This window comes from Penicillium canescens (assembly GCF_028828765.1).
Source record: "Penicillium canescens strain IBT 15451 chromosome Unknown utg000001l_segment0_segment0, whole genome shotgun sequence".
NCBI lineage: Eukaryota > Fungi > Ascomycota > Eurotiomycetes > Eurotiales > Aspergillaceae > Penicillium > Penicillium canescens.
The window spans coordinates 2,175,842-2,191,942 of record NW_026703963.1 but is presented as its reverse complement, the minus strand read 5'-3'; the positions used below and the strand labels follow the sequence as shown (position 1 = coordinate 2,191,942).

At 48.5% G+C, this 16,101-nt stretch overlaps 9 protein-coding genes across 9 annotated transcripts; 4 read left to right on the top strand and 5 right to left on the bottom strand.

Annotated features, from left to right (window-relative positions):
• Window positions 1-142: 142 nt before the first annotated feature.
• N7446_000826 (DNA repair protein RAD10) lies at window positions 143-1,114 on the top strand (the record flags this gene model as incomplete). Its single annotated transcript, XM_058509593.1, has 1 exon — window positions 143-1,114. One exon carries the CDS (start codon window positions 143-145, stop codon window positions 1,112-1,114), a length of 972 nt encoding a protein of 323 aa, XP_058378572.1.
• A 2,372-nt stretch (window positions 1,115-3,486) lies between these two features.
• On the top strand, window positions 3,487-3,937 carry N7446_000825 (aegerolysin family protein; the record flags this gene model as incomplete). Its single annotated transcript, XM_058509592.1, has 2 exons — window positions 3,487-3,578; window positions 3,625-3,937. The coding sequence occupies 2 exons, from the start codon at window positions 3,487-3,489 to the stop codon at window positions 3,935-3,937; spliced, it is 405 nt and encodes a 134-aa protein (XP_058378571.1).
• A 957-nt stretch (window positions 3,938-4,894) lies between these two features.
• Window positions 4,895-5,458, bottom strand: N7446_000824 (uncharacterized protein; the record flags this gene model as incomplete). Its single annotated transcript, XM_058509591.1, has 1 exon — window positions 4,895-5,458. One exon carries the CDS (start codon window positions 5,456-5,458, stop codon window positions 4,895-4,897), a length of 564 nt encoding a protein of 187 aa, XP_058378570.1.
• Window positions 5,459-6,058: 600 nt separating this feature from the next.
• Window positions 6,059-6,841, bottom strand: N7446_000823 (sugar O-acetyltransferase; the record flags this gene model as incomplete). Its single annotated transcript, XM_058509590.1, has 3 exons — window positions 6,059-6,383; window positions 6,437-6,673; window positions 6,738-6,841. The coding sequence occupies 3 exons, from the start codon at window positions 6,839-6,841 to the stop codon at window positions 6,059-6,061; spliced, it is 666 nt and encodes a 221-aa protein (XP_058378569.1).
• A 336-nt stretch (window positions 6,842-7,177) lies between these two features.
• N7446_000822 (uncharacterized protein) lies at window positions 7,178-8,378 on the top strand (the record flags this gene model as incomplete). Its single annotated transcript, XM_058509589.1, has 2 exons — window positions 7,178-7,554; window positions 7,709-8,378. The coding sequence occupies 2 exons, from the start codon at window positions 7,178-7,180 to the stop codon at window positions 8,376-8,378; spliced, it is 1,047 nt and encodes a 348-aa protein (XP_058378568.1).
• A 451-nt stretch (window positions 8,379-8,829) lies between these two features.
• Window positions 8,830-10,190, top strand: N7446_000821 (uncharacterized protein; the record flags this gene model as incomplete). The annotated part of the gene is made up of 2 exons (XM_058509588.1): window positions 8,830-9,822; window positions 9,900-10,190. The coding sequence occupies 2 exons, from the start codon at window positions 8,830-8,832 to the stop codon at window positions 10,188-10,190; spliced, it is 1,284 nt and encodes a 427-aa protein (XP_058378567.1).
• A 503-nt stretch (window positions 10,191-10,693) lies between these two features.
• On the bottom strand, window positions 10,694-12,284 carry N7446_000820 (uncharacterized protein; the record flags this gene model as incomplete). The annotated part of the gene is made up of 4 exons (XM_058509587.1): window positions 10,694-11,317; window positions 11,366-11,653; window positions 11,715-12,025; window positions 12,185-12,284. 4 exons carry the CDS (start codon window positions 12,282-12,284, stop codon window positions 10,694-10,696), a joined length of 1,323 nt encoding a protein of 440 aa, XP_058378566.1.
• Window positions 12,285-12,787: 503 nt separating this feature from the next.
• Window positions 12,788-13,961, bottom strand: N7446_000819 (uncharacterized protein; the record flags this gene model as incomplete). Its single annotated transcript, XM_058509586.1, has 2 exons — window positions 12,788-13,883; window positions 13,933-13,961. The coding sequence occupies 2 exons, from the start codon at window positions 13,959-13,961 to the stop codon at window positions 12,788-12,790; spliced, it is 1,125 nt and encodes a 374-aa protein (XP_058378565.1).
• A 415-nt stretch (window positions 13,962-14,376) lies between these two features.
• N7446_000818 (uncharacterized protein) lies at window positions 14,377-15,264 on the bottom strand (the record flags this gene model as incomplete). Its single annotated transcript, XM_058509585.1, has 3 exons — window positions 14,377-14,721; window positions 14,783-15,024; window positions 15,075-15,264. The coding sequence occupies 3 exons, from the start codon at window positions 15,262-15,264 to the stop codon at window positions 14,377-14,379; spliced, it is 777 nt and encodes a 258-aa protein (XP_058378564.1).
• Between the last annotated feature and the right edge of the window lie 837 nt (window positions 15,265-16,101).

The following is a 16,101-nucleotide window of genomic DNA, read 5'->3' as shown; positions in this document are numbered from 1 at the left end:
TTTAGTGAAGAAGAACAAAAAAATTGGCGGCAGAAAATTAGGAAGGCTTGACCGGGCGGTGTGGGTCCACGGTCCGATAAGGATAGCTTTATCAATTGCCATTTACTACGCTACCATTACCAACACCGTCGTGGTCGCTGAGATGGACCCAACAGAAAATACCCTGCCTTCTCGGCCTTCCGACTCCCCAGCTCCAGGTGCAAGCAGACAGAAAGTCCAGCAGCCAAAACCGCAAGCTCTTGCGAACAGACCAGGCACTTCCGCGATCCTTGTATCCACGCGACAAAAAGGCAATCCGATCCTGACACACATCAAGCTTCTACCGTGGGAATATGCCGACATTCCCGCTGACTATGTTGTCGGCACCACAACCTGTGCACTATTTCTGTCCTTGAAATACCACCGCCTACACCCAGAATACATCTACTCCCGAGTGAGACAGTTAGCCGGCAAATACAACCTTCGCCTCGTCCTTGTCATGGTTGACATTCCAAACCACGAAGATAGTCTCCGCGAACTATCTAAAACATCCATAATCAACAACTTGACATTGATATTATGCTGGTCTGCCCCAGAAGCCGCCCATTATCTAGAACTCTTCAAATCCTCGGAGAACGCACCGCCCACGGCAATCCGAACCCAACAAGCGCAATCCTACAAGGAATCTCTAGTGGAATTTGTCACTATACCCAGAAGTATCAACAAGTCCGATGCGGCCAGTCTAATTTCTACATTTGGGAGCTTGCAGAATGCTATCAATGCACAGCCGGAGCAGATCAGTGCTGTCCCAGGGTGGGGAGAGAAAAAGGTTCAGCAATGGTGCAATGCAGTTCGAGAAGACTTCAGGGTTGAGAATACGAAGAAGGCTGCTGCTCCCGCCGTGCCAACTCGGCCAAAACCAGCTCCAGCTCCAGCACCTGTCAATGATTCACCTGATCACGATATAGACGAAGATGAGGAGGAAGCAATTCTCCGTGCGGTGATGGCTGAAAGTAGGAAGACTGCAGCTGAGGCCGGGCAGTCTAGTGAGGCTCGCCCGCCTGGTGTGCAACCTGAAGAGATGAGTGAAGGCATTACAGCCGCGCTTGCGAGACTTAGAGATGATGCTGGTTGAGAGCTGAAGTATTCATATCTTCTTAGTGGAAAACCACTAGTCGAATTTCAAGCTTGGTGTGCCACACGCCAGCGCCGACTTTACCCCTGTCGGGCAAATCCAACGGTCATGGACCAAGCTGGTCACTGGAAATTTTGTTACTGGCATGAACGGGCTCAACAGCGTATGAAAAGCTCGCTGGCCGAAGTTGAAAAGCTATTCTCGAGAACTGCACTCGATGTGGTCGATTGGGAGCCAACTTATACTCTTCCATCTATATTCTGGGAATCACCAGAAGAACCTGACAGCTGCTAAACAAGAAAGGATAACTCAAAATCACTCCCAACAAATACGCCTTCAATCAAGCCAATTGGTTCCAAGCTCTGAATATGACCAAGTGTCATTCGTCCTTTAAGTAGAGGTTCTTATTCTACGCGGAGGGTCTACAAGTGTATCTCCGTTATTCTCATTAGTCGAGTGAGTGTTTCCGAACAGAACCAATGTCTGTCATAATAACCGTTTACCACAGATATGTCCACCGACTCAATCTATCTGAATCCGTTTTTGAATGTCGAAGTATAAAGGAGATTAACTGTATCTGTGTCCACTTTGTCGTGCTGTAAGCATACCCTCCCCAATGACATTCTCTCTTGCTGCAAAGAAGAGGCATCCATACCCAACCACGTCATCATTTCCGTCTTGCGCTAATGTTCTAATATTCTGAAATAGAAAATATAGAAGTCCAAATGTTACTCACGAATTTCCAAGAGAGGATGTAGAGCTTGCAATAGACTCGAGGCAGAAATTAAGTAGTCTATATAATATTCGCGCCAACGGTGATAGCCACGTCTGCGACGGCACCGAATTTTCCAACTAATACTACTAGTAGCTTTGCGCTCAGAATTGATAAAACACTTTCTGCAAATTCATGTTCTTCTGCGTCGATTGGCACTACCGACAAATAGTGCTACCACTGGGGTGGTAGCTGGTCAGCGGTATCTTGGGCCTTAAGGATAAGAAGAGCTGATAATAATGCCATTTTCGACTGTGGTAACAGTCATCTTGGTCAAGACTAAACTTCCAGCCTGATTCATCCCATTCAAAAGAACTTGTTAGGGTACCTTTTCAGCGTCGTTCCACCATGCGACTGCGCTGATTCTGCTCCACTCTGATCCGGTGGGATGACTTCGGTGGGGTGGAATATACGACTTGTACTCCATGTTCATAGGGGCAAATTTTCTCTTTTTCCTCTTCAACTCTTGAACAACAGTAATAATATGCCGCAGTTCAATGTCAGGTCCCCGGCTGCACCTCGATCTACCGTCGGAAGGAGCATCTCACGACGCCACAAAATGCAACATGCTGAAACTCAACATTGGCAGCTGTTCAACTTGTGGTCGCGTCTATTCTCGCAAGCCCTCGTGTCCATATATTCTTAATCATTTCATAATGGATAGCTATACAGTTACAGTATTGACGCCATATCCGTCGCGACCATGAAGACCCCGGACGGTCTCTCACTCACGCCACACAGGCCTGTATGAGATGTCGTATGACCAAAGCACGGTACCAGGGAGGCTCACCATGTACAAGGGAAATTTATGTATCTTGATGATCCGGTCCTCCCCGGCATCGAGTCTGCTCAACTAGATGCCGAAGAAGTTGGGGAGTACGGTGATGATCGATTAATAGTTCCATCGAGAATACCGTCCGAGTTGACCATGACATACGTCTTTACTTCATGCAATTTCATCAACACTGGTCAATTCTACATTAGGCTATCGTCAGTGTTCCTGACGAGCTCCCATTATTGCTTCAGGCAATGTTAGATCGGCCTCTGGGTCAGTGGGAGCCCGGCGGCACAACAAGGTGCTCGGCACTCGCACACCAAGCTTGGACCGGCAATTTCGGCGCGGCGCGTAAGTTGTCCAAGGTAATCTCTCTATTGGGGAAGGTCTGTCCAACTGATTGTTGGTTCGCAGGACAATTGAGAAGATCAGTAGAAGTGGGAATATAGACGAACAATGTGAACAGTGGCAGTAGAAAGCAGTAAATTATAATGCTAAGATCCACAATTCCGGTAAGAAGTAGTTCTCTCAATCGTCCATATTAAGCCAGCATAATAATATTTTTCACCCTATAACATTGTGTTTTCTTTCTACATTTTACATCTCATTTGACACGGAAAAGGGATAAAGGCTCGTTGCTTCCCCGCAAAGTTAACAGCCATGGGTGGAATTGGCGTTAGCCAATGGCATCATACGATTGTCACCACAACATCCGATTTGGTAAAATGGATTACATCACTACAAATGCGGGAATATAAGAACCTCCGAACCTCCTCTTTTTGTGCTTAGTTTCATTTTTACCTATCTTCTACTCAAATTTTCAACATGAACAACTACAATTCTCAGTGGGTCTCGTTCCATATTCGGGGCCACCTAGACAAGGGCGACGTTCTGGTTCAGAACACTGTCATTGAAGGGTATTTGTTGTTTCCTAGTACCCATTATATCTCTAATATATGGTAGCGGTGAGTTCTACGATGTCAATGACCGCCGCAAATCCCTCACTGAAGAGGAGATCGACGAAATTGTGATCCCTTCCGATGGCGTCGGCGAGATCGGTGCCCAGAGCCGTCGGGGCAGCGAGGGCCGTCTCGACTTGTTTCATGACAACTCCAAGATTTGTGAGCTTCATTGGGAAAACAGAGGAGGAAAGTATGTCAATTTGGTCGAGGTGTTGGACAATAACGACAAGTATAGAATCGAGCATGGGGGATGGAGTTCAGAGGCAGGACCTCTCGGACACGTGTTTGTGGATATCTTGCCGAAGAAGAAGTAGTGCTTTACAGCTACAGCAAGGGGGAGATATTGAGGTTTCATACCCCACCCTTTTGCCATTCTTCGTGTCGATACACCGCGTCAACCCGAGAGCTTGCCTCTTTCTGCTTTTGTTTTGAACGAAACCAGTCACTACCAGTCACCACAAATTAATGGGCTTCAGAACCCAACTTTCAAATCCACTATCGGGATCTCACGATTGTTAACTTGGAGGATTCACGCCGTAATGGTAAAATAGACAGTAGGAACCTACCTTTCACGATTCCCTATCTAATATGTAGGGATAACGTAGTTTATAGTTGGCAGTTATCCTGATCAATATGATGCGTAAGCCTTCGACAGTTTCTATTCCTATCAGCCCGTTCTAACTCTTGCGCCTCCCCACAACACCTGAGTTTCCTGTTAGTCGACCTGTGACAATTAATAAGTAAATAAGAAAAGGATCTTCCGTAATTATAGCGCGAGTAAAAGAACTACTTTGCTAAGCCGCCTGCTCTCTAGATCGGTCTACTGCTCGCTTAATGGGACTTGGGACTGAATTCAGTGATGTACCACGAGTTCCGAGACGATATAGGGTGAAGAAATCGAAGCCTACTTAAATAGAGTCGAATTGCATAAATATGAAAACGCGGCGATGTGAATTATGTAGATATGCGCCTATATAGACAGGATAATGCCTACCGGGTGGGATCTTTCCTATCTCCGCTGCCGCCACTTTTATGAAGGCGCTTAGGCTTAGGCTCACTAAGTCGTTAGATGTTAGCAAAGGCTCACCTAGGCAGATTCAGGGATCATGCTTAGGTCAGTCACGATTAGAGTGGCTGATCCTTAGTGAATGAATACTTAGTGAGATGCGCTGGGTACCTACCTCCGAACACCCAACAGTGACTCTATTGTCTTCATATCTCATGATTGTTGTGCAAGGTACCATACAAGAAATCCGCCTCGGCTGGCAGATTCAAACCGGGGCCTGACACAGGTTATCAGGATTAAGAGCCGAGTTCGTCGCTTGTTCCAAATCGCGATGTGCGGCGCTAGTGGCACCTGCAAACACTGGATCGATTGTCCCTTTGAGTCTATCAACTGCTGCAGCGAGAAGATTATCGGACTGCCGCTGCTTGCTCAAAACGTCTTTGAGCGCTTCACGTAGAAGCGGATCACCCGCTGATTCACCCAGCAATAGCACATCGCTAAAGGACTCCATCGTCTCACCATCGACCTTTAAGGGCAGTCTGGTCAAGTCCCGAAGTGCTTTTTCAAGCTTGACCTGGTGAGCAGAGAATGGTTCTTTTGACCGATTATCTGCACCAAGTTCTGTCTCATGCAATACACGCTTGATGTCATACAAACCACAACCCTCGAAGACCACGAGGGCAGCCAATGCAGAACGGGTATATTCAACAGTGAGGAACAGCTTTGATGGGTCCGATGGAGAGGTGAAACACTGTCCAGGGCCAATTCCATATGAATACAGCCCTGCCAGCAAACCCGTAGATGTAAGCGATGCAGTACTCGAGTGCATGTGGACGGATAAGGTCTTGAGAGTGGAGTGAAAGGTGTCGGAAAATGCATGGCTGGCAGGAAATGGGATAGCGATTTGAACAGGCGGATTTTGCGAGGGGACTACCATGTATGTAGAAATAGATCTACCAGACGCCCTTCTTGATCTATGCCACCTTCAGTTGCTCGCAAAACCCAGCAAGTAACAAGAAACCACACGGACCCAGGTTCGGATGATGCACGGGGAAGTGAATCATATAAAATGCGTATTGTTGCTTTCGGGAGGTGACGAGCGAAAAGGGGTTTGTACCAAATAGCCAGTCCGCAGGTCTATTTCCTAATTGAATTAAAACAGCACTCTGTCTATGATACCGTAAAAGGAAAAGCGTACATTGAGAGGGCTCCAATAGCCTGTCAACAACTGCTAACGAATTTGAAAGTACACTATCTAAAGATGCCATTAACTATGTGTTGAACAGCAAATATTCTTCCCTTATTTTCTGGCAAGGAGACTACTCCCTCACCAGCACACGCGAGTTCACGGGTTCCGGTTGTACAACGAGCCGCGGATTGCAAGAGGGTCGAAGAGAGAGCCAAAAAGCTGATGATTGAATACCTCGAGCTACTCGACAGTTGTCTCTTGTTGAGCTGAACGGATCACCCGCGCAGGAACTCCAACCGCAATACTAAAAGGCGGAATATCTGCCTTCACGACAGAGCCGGCGCCAATCGAGCAACCCGAGCCAATAGTAACACCGGCCAAAATGATAACACCAGCACCGATCCAGCAGTCATCTCCAATAGCAACACCCCTTGTAAATTCACATCCTCGATGTGCTCTCCGCTCTTCGATCATGGTGTGGTGCTCCCCGGTGATGATACTGACATTCGGGCCAATTTCCACATTGTTCCCAATCGAGACCAACCCACAGTCGAGAATGGTAAGGCTACAGAGACGGAGACTTTAGTGATTTGTTTCTAGTCGAGATATGGCACGTACTGGAAGTTGGCATAAAAGCTCTCGCCTACACTGATATTACATCCATAGTCGACAAAGAGAGGAGGTTCAATGTAAATACTATGCCCCGTGCGACCGAAGAGATTCTTGAGGATGGTTTCTCTCTGGTGAGCGGTCTTTTCCGATGCGACGTCTCCGTAAATAGATGCGTTGAACTCTCCAGTGAGCTGCCTTGCTCGCGACCGACCCTCTATGAGATCTGGTGCTAAGGGAGTATATCTACGCTCGGGAGGCGAGGCAATAGTTAGTTTTTGGACGGAGCCAGGAACAATAAACAACATACAACATGCCACTTATCATCCGCTGATATTCTTCCCCCCAGCAAACGCCTCGGAGATTTCGAGCCTTACTCATTACCTCGCTGTCCTTGTCTGTTTTGGGAATCATATTGGCCCAGGGTGACTTTAATTACTTATCCTTTGTCTCGTGACGGGTCCTCGCGAAGCAGATGCTCAATTTATATGCTCCATCTCGCTATTCATCGCCCTCTAATAGCTTCAACACATCGTGATCATCAGAGTTGATTGTCCAATGGGATGATTTGTAACACCGCACATTTTAGCTGATTGACCAACATGACACGGAGCCATTGCTGGAATACGAACATGCGGAGAGGACAGTCTCGGTTTCGCGGTCCTGCGGCCCGGAGGATAGCGCGATTCTCGCGAAGATTGGAATTCAATACACTGTGTCTACATCCGTTTTCTAACATTTATAGCAGGAATGCTTGGCTTCCCGGTCTATGCTTCCAGTGTATACTGCAACATCAAGTTCGACAATAAGTGGTATGTAATGCTGGCCTGTGTCATACAGGGTGCATCTTCCGGATTATTCTGGCTTACAGAAGGCGCTATTGTTCTGGCTTATCCCGAGAAGCAAAAGCGTGGCAAGTATCTCGCATACTGGCTTGCTAGTTGGATTGTTGGCCAGAGGATTGGGGGTGCAGTGATCTTTGGTGTCAATGCGCATAGGAAAGAGAAGGGTCATATCAGTGTTGAAATGTATCTTGGTTTCATTGCTATTCAGGCTATTGGGCCTTTTGTGGCGCCTTTGCTCTCGCCTCCTGCCAAGATGCAACGATCAGACTATACCCCGTTGTGGTGAATCTTCCTTCTAGTCTTTCGAAGGAGCTTAGAGAAATGGGCAACCTTCTTTGTCGGAAGGAATTTCTGCTTTTGGTCCCGATGATGTTCCAAAGTGTGTTCTCTGAGGCTTTCTTCTCAACATACAATGCCACCTACTGCACCGTCCGAGCACGGCCTTGGCCTCACTTGTTGCCAGTACCTCGGTTATATTCGTGAACTTCTCTCTAGGGTTCTTCCTAGACTGGAGGAGACCCAGTATCAATCCGCCGGCAATAGTTGCTTTTATTCTGATTTATGCATTCGAGTTATCACTCTACCTCTATGCAATGGTCATCACAAAAGAGTACGAGAACCGAGACACAAAACCATTTGACTGGACAGATGATGGTTTCGGAAGATCGGCATGCGTCTACATCCTCATGCTAGTGGGATTCAACCTCATGTACGACTACCTCTACTGGGTCGTCGGAACGATCAACAAGAGTGGAGGGGAAGTGGTTCGGCCCAGCGCAGTGATACGAGGCATCGAAAGTGCAAGGCAGGCAATCTCTTACGGCATCAATTCGATCAATCAGGACCAATTTCCTCTATCAGGAGCCGTTGCGGTCAATATGAGCTTTTTTGTGGTTTGTATCATTCCATCTTGGCCTGTTATTCGGAGGGTTGGTGTGCTTAATGACCTCAAGGTTCATTCTATTGTTCAGGATGAGGTTGCAGAAGATCTTTTAGAGGATACTCTGCGGAGTGATTCTGATGTCTATCGGGCTACACAAAAGAAAGTCCATGGTTCGGATGTTATTGCGACGGCCGAACATGACGAGATAAGTCCGATGCATTGAAGGCATGTGGGCTTGGCTGCAGCGTTGAGGACGGCGTTGAAATCATCTTGAGTCTTTTTCCTGGTTTCTTTCTTGTTCTTTGCTTCCGATATTTATGCGGTGCTACCCCCAGCTTTAAACAGTCTCGGTTTGATACTACTCCCATACGCACCTCATCCTTGTGGTAGATAGTATATACTGAAACCTTTAGCTTTAGAACATGGGATGGAAACTTCAACAAAAGAGGGTCCATGATAGCTCAATTGGTGTAAATGGACAACCTTATTCCAAACGATGGATCGAAACTCAGACCCTATTAGCGACGGCATATCACTATGAGTGATTATTGAGTTTATGAATGTCAGTCTGTTTGTCATAAATTGACAGTGTTGACCAGGCTGCGCAGTGGGGATCTTGTCGTGAACGTGTCAGCCCTAAATTGAACATGCTAAAGCCCACGTGGTCTATCACAATGCGCTGCCATTCAGCAATCCACTTTGTCCTCTGTATATCACCGGCCCTGGGAAGTCCAGTACCAGTATATCCAATATCAGACCACGTCAACCTCCCAGCCATTTTCACCAAGCTATTCGACACCACAAATCAACTCTACCGCGACCAAAACATAACCAAAGACCTATCCGAACTCAAATTCCGAATATATGACATCGCCCTAGGCAGAACAACACCAGTCCCAAGCATAGACGAAGCACTAACAACCTTCTCAACCCTCCAAACCAACTTAAACCCACTCCAACGAGCCCTAACTCTAGCACGCAACAACCTAATCCCAACAAACATCCTCGACATCCTCTGGGGAATAACAAACAAACAAATAAACTCAATAACGAACACAAACCCCAAAGCCCCAAATCCCCCAATCTACCCAACAAACCACCCAACCGACGCCCCATACTCAATCCCAGAAACAAACCTACGCTCCGCAATCCACATCCCAGAAACATTCACCTACGGCAAAACAAACAAAATCCCAATCCTCTTAATACCAGGAACAGCAGATCCAGCAGGGAGCACCTACTACTTCAGCTACACGAAGCTATTCACAGAATACGCATTCACAGATCCAGTCTGGGTGAATATACCCGGCGATTCCCTAGACGACATCCAAACAAACGCAGAGTACGTAGCATATGCGATCAACTACCTATCCTCAATATGCAACCGCACCATCGGCGTGCTATCCTGGTCTCAGGGTGGAATCGACGTGCAATGGGCATTGAAGTACTGGCCATCGACACGGGCCGCAGTTAGTGATTTCATGGCTGTCAGTGCTGATTTTCACGGGACTGTCATGGATATCCTGTGTGATTACCCGTCTCCGTTTTGCACGCCTGCGATTTCGCAGCAGGGGTATGAGACCATGTTTGTGAAGGCTTTGAGAGGAGGAGGTGGTGATTCGGCGTATGTGCCTACGACGAGTGTGTATTCAGGTTATGATGCCATTGTGCAGCCGCAGAGTGGGGGAATGGGGGCATCAGCGTTTTTAAAGGATGAGAGGGGGTTGGGGTTGAGAATGTTCAGGTTCAGGTTGCTTGTCGGGGGATGGTTGGGGGAGGGTATTATTCGCATTCTTCTGTGCTTGTTCATCCGTTGGCGTTTGCGCTCTTTGTTGATGCTTTGGAGCATGAGGGCCCTGGGCGGTTGGAGAGGATTGACCTTGGGGTTGTTTGTGGGATGTCTCTTGCGCCTGGGCTTCGGTTGGATGAGTTTTTGGGAACGGAGGTTATTGGGGATGTTGTTGGACCGCTTAATACTTTGTTGTTTCGGCATGGTCCGAATGTTGAGCCGCCGCTTAGGGGGTATGTTTATTGATAGTTGGAGATATACATGACTGGTTCGTGTTCTTGTTCTTGTTCCCACTGGGTACTAGTGATCCGATATGGGCAGTGGTCTCTATCATACATACAAAGTCAAAGGCTTTCATTGGGTATTATTGTGTGGATCTCTAGACAGAATCTCAGTTCGATCGAGAGATCAGCACGGCAACGAAAAGCACAGCACAAAGCCTCCGGCCCAAGCCGACAAGGGGCGTAAAGAAAGGAATGCGAAATGGAAAAAAACACGAGTACGAGGTGGATATAAGACCCGGCAAGCAGACTGAAAACGATATGCCGGAAACAAACTAGCAGTTCATCGTGGGTCGAGGACTTCATTTCATTGGGGCTCTGGCTAATCATCCCGTGGCGAAAAGCAGACATCGTAGCGTAGGAGCCGAGAGGCAGAGGCCGTGGCATGCTAACAAGACTCGAAATGGGATTCGTCAAATTTTGGTGAAAGGAAAAGAAAATGGAATGGAAAGGAAAAGTTGACGGCATTTATGTGGGCTTTTCACATCCAATGCGGCCGAGTAGGGCTTTCCGATCACTCTGGTCGAATGGAACACGGCCACGGCCCCGGGCACGTACCGAGGCTCCGTTGGACCGCCGACGGTCCAGGCCAGGGGCACCGTCAATGGCAATTGTGTCAGGAGTGGCACCGTCCTTGGCAACCAGGTGCACTGGAACGTGGGATACGGGTTGATCCTCGACCTCAGCCTCATCCTCCTCGTCACTGCGGGAGTCCTCGGCGTTACCACCGCAGAGAACACCGTATGCAACACGAACGATCATGCTGAACCAGACAATGGACAAGCCCTCCAGGGTCAGCAAAAGGGACAAGAAGATCCATTTCACGGTGCGGTTCATGCAGATGGGGTTCTCCAGGTTGAAATACGGTCCGAACAGGTATGCAAAGGAGTCCGGGTAGCCATTCTCCGAGATCATCTCAGCCGTCGAACCAGAGTAACAGCCGTATGACATTTGCGCTGGGACATTTTTATAGATGGACCAGCAAAGGGCTGGGTAGATGATGTGACGGGTGATGAACCAAGTGGTCATGAACAGACCAAATCCAATGTTGCAGGCTGTTTCGAACTTGAGGTACTTGAGAATTTTCGCGGACTGTCCAATAATTAGTAGCTGATAATGAGCACTTGTAGATGAACATACCGGTAACAGAAAGTCCACAACATCCATCAAACACAGCACCACGTTGGATACATTATAGAACCCGTAAATGTAAGCGGAGCTCAAAAGAGCGCTGGTAATGATGTGGTGAGAAAGCATCTGGTAGTGATCCTTGCGCCTCTCCTCCACGTGGATGACGAAGATCTGCTGCACGAGGAATGCAAGTTCCACGAGCAAGTACCACTTCATCAGCCCAGAGAGAGGACGCGCAGGCCACCTGGACCAGATGGGAGCAAAATCGCCCCAGTAGTAGGAATTCTTCCAGAGATACTGCGACAAAACAACAGTCAGTTACCACAACCTCGAAGAGCATTATATCGACCGAACGCACCATTCCCACGCCCCAGATGAACGAGTAGTACATAGCATTCCAGCCCTGCTCAGCAACACGGACAGCCTGCTTCCGCTTCAATCCCGCCGAGCGAGCCATTGGCTGAATAATCCATTCGATAACAATGGCGCGTATACCGGTGAATGCGACAGCGGCACTGAAGACGAAGTAAACATCGTCCCAGCCCTGCACGTATGAATTCGAGGCTGCGTCGTAGTAGGACAATTGGAAGAAAGGCTGTGTGTAGGGTCGGAGTGAGGGGTAGAGGTTGTGCAAGGCTAGTAACATAGCCAGGATGGTCATGGAAATGCCTGCGAAGCCATTGGACATGAGTTAGCAGAGCCGTAATCTAGCTTTAGGTTATGCCGAGGTACGCATAAACAGGAGCGCAGCATTTCCCGACACAGCGCGGATTTCCAGTCTGTTTCTTTCTGCTCGAATTGGGTCAGGAACTGTTGGCGTATTCATACCGATCTGATTGGCGACCACCCATTCACGGAACGTGGTCTCCTTGACCCTCGATCCAACGTATGCATTGCGCTCCGACGCTACGGAGGTCTCTTTGGACATGGTGAAGAGTGCACCAGAGTTGTGAAAAAGGGAGATTCTGGGGGAAGAGCTGAAGTCGGAGAAGTTGAGAGTCGAGAGTCGAGAATGTTCAGGGCCGAGATGCGTGTGGGACCTGCCTCATCCGCCACGCCACTATTTTCGGAGCTGTGGAGAGAAGGACTCGTTCAACCGGGAACGACAGGATGAGAAGAAGAGAGAGAGACTGAGGAAAGGGAATGGAGGGGGAAGTCTCGTTTCATCTCACGACGATCATCTCCACTCACCGCCTCGTCAAGTGTTGAATGTCGATGTTGATGATTGGATGCACAGGTGCATGAACTACGTAGGGGTTGAGCTTGGCTGGCTGCACGTGTACATCTAGGTAGTTAACTTACTTATACATATATTTACATACTATGTGTGTGTGTGTGTGTGTGTGTATAAAATGCCATTTCCGGTGTATTTATGTCATTCCTGGCATCTGCGGATGTCCACGTCAATTATATATTGACTATATTGACTATTTACTCTAAACCCTCCGTCACTCCTCGCACAAACTCATTCGCACTGACACCCAATTGTGCCAGGTCGATACCTCCTTGGCCAGCCATCGCCCGCGACATGGCTCGAGCCACTTCCTCCTCTTCCCAAATATTGTTGAGGATCTTCCCTTCTCCCGCCTGAGTGGGGTTCTCCGAGGCCACCATAGTCTGCCAGTACAAATCATCGCGACTCTTCAGGGCCTTGTCACGCACCACAGCATTGCGAGTAACACTGGTAGCATGCATTTTGGTGTGGGCACCCGTTAGCGCGTTCACGGCTATGGAGACAGCCTTGTCAATCTGCTCATTCGTAGAGGGCTGCTTGAAAAAAAACCGATTCGTAGCGGAGAGGTATAACACCACTGAACAGGCGACATCGCAGACCACGAACGCCAGCGGTCGCAGCAGTGTGATGCTATTGTAGAGGCCGGAGGGCGGGGTCTGCCCCGACCGCACAGACGTTGAGGCACTTGAGATGGCATCGTAGGTTGCCACAATGTAGACATCAATCGCGGCCAGAGCCAGACCGGCCATGGTGAACTTCGTACGCCAGCGGGCGGATTCGTGGCCTGCGATGGGTGCTGAGGTGGCTACGCCGAGGATCATGAGGTGGACCAGATGCGGGAGCAGGACGTGGAATGGTAGGTAGTACATGAGGAAGGTGTTCAGATTATCAAAGGAGCAGTACTGGCACGAAGTCAAGGCATCTGGGCCATAGGTCAGGTAGACCTTGCGGGCACCGAGGGAGGTGAACTTGGATTGAAGGAGGGTGTCGGCTGCGGTAAGAAGGGCATCGGGCCGGAGACGCGCGAGGCGGGCAAAGAGGATATCTGTCGGTGTGTTGATGCGCGAGCGAGTCAGGGAGAAGATGTTGGGTTCGGGCGCGTGAGGGTTGAAGGGGAGGCTCAGGAGGAGGAAGAAGACGATGCTGCCGAACAGGATGTTGAGCGCTCGGCCTGGGGCTGCGGGTAGAGGGCGCGGTGGAGGACGGCTTGCAATGGATGCGCGGAGGTTGCGATAGGCAGTGATTAAGCGTGGTAGTAGCACTGGGCCGAAAAATATGAGGAGGGATTTGACGCTTTTCACTGTCAGCTATAGAATGCGGAAAGTAGAGCTTTGGAACTTACGTTCCCCAGGAGATGGAGATTGTCGCCATTTTGGAGCTTGTAGGAGATAATCCTACTTCATTGGGCTCTCTGACAGTCGAGTTTAGATGACAGAGTGTGAAAGGCGAAGTGTCCAGTTCAATGAATGTCGGGGCCAAAAGGCGTGGGTCCGACAACTACTCATCCTTGCAAATAACTTACTTCTACTCTACAACTACTCTCTGACAACGAACATGCCATACTCCATATCTATTCAATGTCATGTCTACGTTCAGGGTAATCTGCATCATTTATAAAGATAATCTCAATTGGCTCCAGCTAAATAGCATCAAATACAAAGAAACAAATACCAGGGGAATCAAACGCCAAACGGCCATCGCAAAAACGCTTGATCGTTCAACTCAAAGCCAGATCATCCATTGAAAAGAAATCCATTCCATTTTGCAGACTAATTTCAAGTCCAGCTCAAACCATATGTCCCGAGTACAAAGCAGGGTGGTGAGCAAGATCAGGCTCGCGGATCTCCACCGAGTCACGAGAGTACTTGGACGAAGCAGCATCATTCTCAGCGACCAGCGTTGGGTTCATCGGCTTGGAGATCTTCAGAGGGAAGCGACCAGTGAAGCGCTGGGTGGCACGCTTCACGGGGTTCGACCTAGTATACGACGGAAGCGTTTCTTCGCGCTTCATGCTCAGGTGGAGAGTGCGGTGGCTGCTTGTTCGGCTCATCACTTTCTGTGGTGCAACTGCGCCGTAGGCTCGGACGTGGCGGGCGCTGACGCCGGCTTTGTAGTCGCTGAAGAGGAAGCTCTAGAAGGATGAATTAGTACAATGTCAAGAGAATACAGATTGGGGGTTTAGATTTACTTACTGCTAGCACGTTGAGCACACTAACTACCATTGCAAGAACACCGGCGGAGATGATAATGCGCCAGAAGGCCATTCCGATTGTTTCCTGGGTCATGGCCTTGGTGTTCAAATTGCCTAGAGTCGAGACACCCAGAATCATCATGATACCGGCAAGAGTGTAAAAGCCCGCATCCTGACCGAACATCGGCCAGTGATCATCGAAATAAGTGCGCAGAATGGGAAGCTCGGAGATAATGAGGAAAACTGTCAAACGATTAGTCCAATGTCAAGTATATGGAAGAGAACACACTTACTGCTAACGATAGCCACCACGGCATGAGTCACAGCCTCGAAGAAAAAGAAGCTGTTCAGCATATTGATTTTGACCAGCATGACCACGGATGCAGCAATGATATCAAGGAAAGCGATAATGTTGAGTACGCGGATGGCGTTCAAAATCACGTACCCTGGACCAGCCAGGGATTCACGCAATCGGTTCATCATGTTAAAATCAAAAGCAGCAGTTGAAGTAGAGAAACAGGTGTAAATTGGGTAGGAGAGCCTTCGGGTTTGGAGAAGAGATTAAAATGGATGGGAAGGAAGCAACCTGACCAGCAGACAGCTTGATATTCCACAATGGAACAAAGCGAGGTCAACTCGAGGGAAGAATATACAAAGGGAAAATATGAATGGGACAATGGAGGTAGACGAGAATATCTACCCTATTGAATGCCGATTGTTGTAGCGCCTTGTCTGCTATGAATAGACTTGAAACTGACACAAAGGACATTTAATTAAAGCTCCCACTGAAGGAGATCGACAGGGTTCTGACTCGATATGGAACCGATGCGATCTATGCAAGCGTTTCATTGTGGTCCAGTTAGAACCATTCAGCGCTGAGAGATCCGGGGTTATATCCCAAAGGGGCTTAGGGTCTTGATACCTTGGTAATACAATCTCAACTGGCTTTTGAGATAGCTGAAGGAGTGGCTGAGAGTTGTTGGTTTCAACCAGGGTGAAACGACTCCTGGCGGCTGCGGGTGGCCACTGCCCTCGCCTACTTCAGCCTTATATTGGGATGTTTTTGCCCAAAAACACATGAATCATACCTATCTGTTAGTGTGATCTAGGGGGATCTCATGATATTTGAAGCAAAAGGTTAATGGGGTTCTCAAGTCGAAGTGCCGAAGAAGTCAAAAGGCAAAGTATGAAACGAGGTAACAATCTCCGACCCCAATGGTGGGGAATTAATAGGCGCCCGGCACCTTGAGAACAGAAAATATATCAACCCCGAAGACTAGCATATCCAAGCCAGTAGTCCGTGGTTGTACTGTAGTTAGG